This window comes from Corylus avellana, chromosome ca2 (genome assembly GCF_901000735.1).
Source record: "Corylus avellana chromosome ca2, CavTom2PMs-1.0".
In the NCBI taxonomy this organism is placed as follows: Eukaryota; Viridiplantae; Streptophyta; class Magnoliopsida; order Fagales; family Betulaceae; genus Corylus; species Corylus avellana.
In genome coordinates, this window is record NC_081542.1 from 29,959,305 (window position 1) to 29,964,214 (window position 4,910).

At 36.3% G+C, this 4,910-nt stretch overlaps 1 protein-coding gene across 1 annotated transcript; it reads left to right on the forward strand.

Moving 5' to 3' along the window:
- The first annotated feature begins 2,317 nt into the window (after positions 1-2,317).
- LOC132169557 (berberine bridge enzyme-like 18) lies at positions 2,318-2,965 on the forward strand. The gene has a single exon (XM_059580577.1). It carries the CDS (start codon positions 2,318-2,320, stop codon positions 2,963-2,965), a length of 648 nt encoding a protein of 215 aa, XP_059436560.1.
- The last annotated feature ends 1,945 nt before the right edge of the window (positions 2,966-4,910 follow it).

Here is a 4,910-nt window from a genome sequence, read left to right on the forward strand (position 1 = left end):
TCATTAAGCAACTTAACAAAATTTGTTATTTTGCCACGTCATAACCAGTTAAAAACACAACACGTGTTATTATTAATTCCTGATTTTCAAAAATGACGACTAGGATTTTTCACATCTTTTTAGGATGCCAGCTAAGATTAAATATTAGTTATCACTCCACATCATACCACTATAGTAAATTAACATAATCTCTTCAACTGCTTCACAGAATGCAACTGTCAAATTCTTGCAAAAGGCTATCAAATCGCAGTGAAGAAGATGAAAATGAGAGGGGCTTACGCACAGGGTAAAATTTTGGAGATAGAAGAGAATATGTAACTTACTGTAACAGTATGATATGGAGTGAGATCTGATATGTAATCTTAGCTGGTGTCCTAAAATGATGTACAAAATCCTAGTTGTCATTTTTTAAAGATAAAATTCATAATAACACGTATTGCATTTTTATTTGGTATGACATGACAAAGTTATGAATTCTGTTAAGTTACTTAACGAAATTTGATTTCAGGTAGTAAATTGTTATTTTGGCCTACTCTAAGGACCTATAAATTATTTTTTATACCACAAGAAGTGATTTATAATTTTTGCCAATTACAGGTACCTATAAATTATTTGTTATACCACAGGGGTGATTTGTAATTTAGGCCAACCACAAGGAGCAATTTTACGTTTATCCCTAAAAATTGTTTTGTAATGTTCTGAACAATCATTTTAAAGTCTTGTAATGCCCTCAAAAAATTAATTAACTGGTAACTAACTCCTTGCTCCGCCTCCCAGCCCCATTCTTCAAGGAATAAGACTTAGGAATCTCACACTATTACCAATAGTTTTTAGAGCATAATGCTCTAATAATGTATCTGTAACGTCCCCAAAATTAAACTAACTAATTTTTATCAACTTGGAGTGTTACTTGCAATTTCCCGAGACCAATTAATTGATAATTGACCGGTAGTATTGCTCTAAAATCATTTAACTTATCAAACTATGAACATTCGAAAACCGAAAATAGATCAATTACGGCAACAAAATATAAATCCTTTTAATTGCTCCATGTATCATCAATTCTGCAATGAAATATTTCATAGTAGAATTAAAGCCGAAAGCACTGTTATTTTATTATTTACCTCTTTATTCTTTAATTACTAATTTTATTTATTATCCTCGTATTTATAAACAACCCACGTCGTGATTGTATACTTGTATATCTTTTACAGGGGACACCAATCCTTTCACCTACGTGGCATGTCCCATCTTTGTATAGAACCCTAAAGTCATAGGGTGGTGGGGGTCAGCATTTTCTAGTTTAGGGGTGTCTCCGATTTTTTTTGGGTACCCAAAATTGATTCACCTTTCGACATTCAATGCCAATGGTGTCTGTTTTAGGAGTTTAGGACAATAAAGATAACATAAATATGAGGTGGAGTAATGTAGAATTTATAGAAGATAAAGTTTTAAAATAAAAAGAGAATCTTATCCGGTACTACATGTAAGGCCATGGTTGGATAATCCCTTTTCCCAAAACTCGGCAAGCCTTCTCTCTCGCCCGTCACTTCTCTTCTTCTTTTCTTTTTTTTTTTCCCTTTTTTTTTTTTTTTTTTTTTCTTTCTTTTGTTATTACTCTAACCTTTCAATTATGAAAAATTTATTACTATTATTATATTTATTATTTTAAATTATTTTATGCATAATTTATTTCGTTAATTAATTCAAGTTATTCTAAAATTATTAGTAATAAACTTAGTTATTTGGGGTAATTATCTGTTTTCCCTATGACCTATAACGCATTTTCACTTTATCCCATGAACTACTAACCATACTGCTCAACCCCCATGAATTTCCATTTTTGTGTCAAAAATCCCACTTCCGTCAATCAAATACCCTTTCTGTTAGTCAAAGGCATTAACTCAGACGGTCTACCCGTCGCTTTGCTCTCATGAACTACAATTCATTATCACTTTGCCCCCATGACATATAATACATTGCCACTTTGCCCCCATGAACTACAACATATTGTCACTTTGACCGTCTAAGTTAACGCATTTGACTGGCAGGAGGGGGGTTTTGAGCACAAAATGATAGTTTATGAGGGTCGAGCAATAGGGTTGGTAGTTCATGGGTATAAAGTGAAAATGCGTTGTAGTTCATGGAAAAAAAGTAATTACCCCTAATTATTTTCTTGAGTGTTTAATCATCTACACCATTGTCCAAATCTAATCACCCAAGGAGAATATATAGGGGCATTGATTGAATAACAATTAACAAACATAAATTTGACATATATGCAATGACATTTCAAAGCACCGATACACTCACGAAAATGAAGCCTGTTGGCTCATCTGTGTTTCCATTTGCCTTCGCTCTACTTCTCTCATTTCCATGGGCAACTGCAGCTCACACTCACGAAAACTTTCTTCAGTGCCTGACACTTAGTTTTGGAAACTCCAGCTCAATTTCTGAAGTCATTTACACTCCATCCAACTCCTCATATTCATCTGTCTTACAATTCTCCATACAAAACCCCAGATTCTCGACACCCGCCACCCCAAAACCTCTTGTAATTGTTACACCATCGCATGTCTCCCACATCCAAGCCGCCGTCAATTGTTCCCGAACACATGGCATGCAAGTAAGAGTTCGAAGCGGCGGCCATGATTATGAGGGTCTTTCTTATGTTTCAGATGTGCCGTTTGTTTTAATTGATCTGATTGACCTTCGATCCATCAGTGTTGATGCAAATAATAGCATGGCGTGGGTTCAATCTGGTGCAACAATCGGTGAAGTTTATTATAGGATCGCTGAGAAAAGTAGAACTCTTGGCTTTCCGGGAGGAATTGCCACGACTCTGGGCATTGGTGGACACTTTAGCGGCGGAGGGTACGGCACGATGTTGCGCAAATATGGTCGTGCTTCTGACAATATTATTGATGCGCAATTGGTTGATGTTGCGCAATTGACTCTCACTTAATTCTCTCAAAATATGGAGTTTGTTGAGAGGATCGAGGTGAAGTTTGTTACATGGCAATCCCATGATAATCTCTGTAGAGGTTATATGGTACCTAGTCTCTATTTGGTAGGATTTAGTTTGTTATCCTCTGATTTGGTTGTTAAAGAGTAATTATAATTCCCTAATTATTGGGGTAGCATAAGATGACGCATAACTGAATGATTTGGGGGCGAACCAGGCGATGACACATACGTTTGGAAACGTGTGCTTGGCAGCTTAGTGGGTTGTGGCCTTTAAACCATAGTGGGCTTTCGATTTGGGCCTGCTGGAAATATTTGGTATCAACAAAGCTAATTCTGCCTCTTTCTCGGAAAACCTTTTCCAGATCCCTTCCAACCCAAGTTCTGGAATAGGTTCCTGGACATAGTTAGATTTTGCTTTAAATGGGGCTCCTATGAGAGAGTCCTATTGAGCAAAACATTCAAGGATTCGCCACTTGGGAATCCTTCAAAGTAGAGGATAGATTCAATCCAACTTTTTTCAATACAATCTTCTCTCATCAAACCCAGCTCAGGAAAGCTCTATTGCATCATTGGAAGGAGCTTATCAATCCTTCCAAGATACAAGGAATTGAATGAAGCTTGGATGGTCCTCTTCCCTTCTTGGCTGGAATTTACACTTGTTAAGTTGACGCGGATGAACAAGTCTTCATGAAGCTTGGCTGCAACATATTGCCAATGATGAACAAGCTTGGTGGCATTTTGTTCTAAGTTCCACATTTTGTATTTCCACATGGATACGGTTAGGCAATCATGCAATAGGGGGCGAACAATAGAGGATCAGTTGAAAACCTAACATTATAAGCTGTTCTATGAGTGGTACCGTGACTACGTAAGAATAATGTGATGTTTAACAAAAGAATTGTTGGAGTATATTTGCGTGCTGTTTTTCAAATCAAGTAAAGCAACTAACTTTGCATTTTCATTGTACGTAATATATTCACAGGTCGATTGATTGGACGATCGATCCAGGAAGGAACTTGGTGACAAATTGGTAATGCATTATAGAGGGCCAAGGGAGTCAGCAGTCAGATACAATAGATATGTGGTTAACGGCAAGCTGTTTCGCACTATTGCATATGATGCCGGAAAGAGGACTTAGAACAACGGGGTGTGTGTGCCGACTCTTGATGGTGAAACGTACTACGGGAAGTTAACAGAAGTACTTGATATTGAGTACTACGATAGGACTGGGTTGGAGCTTTGCATTTGAAGTGTTTGGTATTATGAGATGGACCACTATGGTCCTTGTTGAATATTGTTTGGTGCATTTGATTTTATCACGAAAATATGTTGGGGATGTAGATATAAATTTGAATTTGTTGAGTATGATGTCGTTTGTTTACATAGTGAAGTTGCTCAATGATTGTTTGTTTTTTGATTTGCAGCTAGTGGATTTCATTTGTTTGGTGAATATTGTTTGGTGATTGCTTGTTTTATCATTTGTAGGTAGTGGACATCATGGAGATGATGCTACCGATGATCATCATTAAACGTCTGGTTGGCCATTCGCACTTGTTGTACATAAGCTATTTTGTTGATGTAATTGTATTTGTGATAGTTATCTTGATGTACGTAGTTAGATATATTTCATGTAACAGAGATAGTTTTATTGGTGTATATTATGCTATTTGTGGTTGGCCATTCGCACTTGGTATATATGTCATTATTTGTGTCTTGAAGCTAGTTTTGGTTGATGACTTGTGATCGACGTTAATGGATATGAATTATGTTATTTGCATGGATCGATGGATAAATTGTATATTATTTGCACGGATCCAAATTGTATATCAGGTTAATTGTAATCCAAAATTCGGGTACAACCCCGATAAAATTCAAAAAGTATATAGGGGAAAAAAAATATTTTAAAATCACCAAATTTTCTGACTTGTCGTGTTTTGACACGT

Bases quoted from the DNA above. Each gene is read 5' to 3' on its own strand.
- LOC132169557 (XM_059580577.1), top strand. From the start codon at position 2,318: ATGAAGCCTGTTGGCTCATCTGTGTTTCCATTTGCCTTCGCTCTACTT.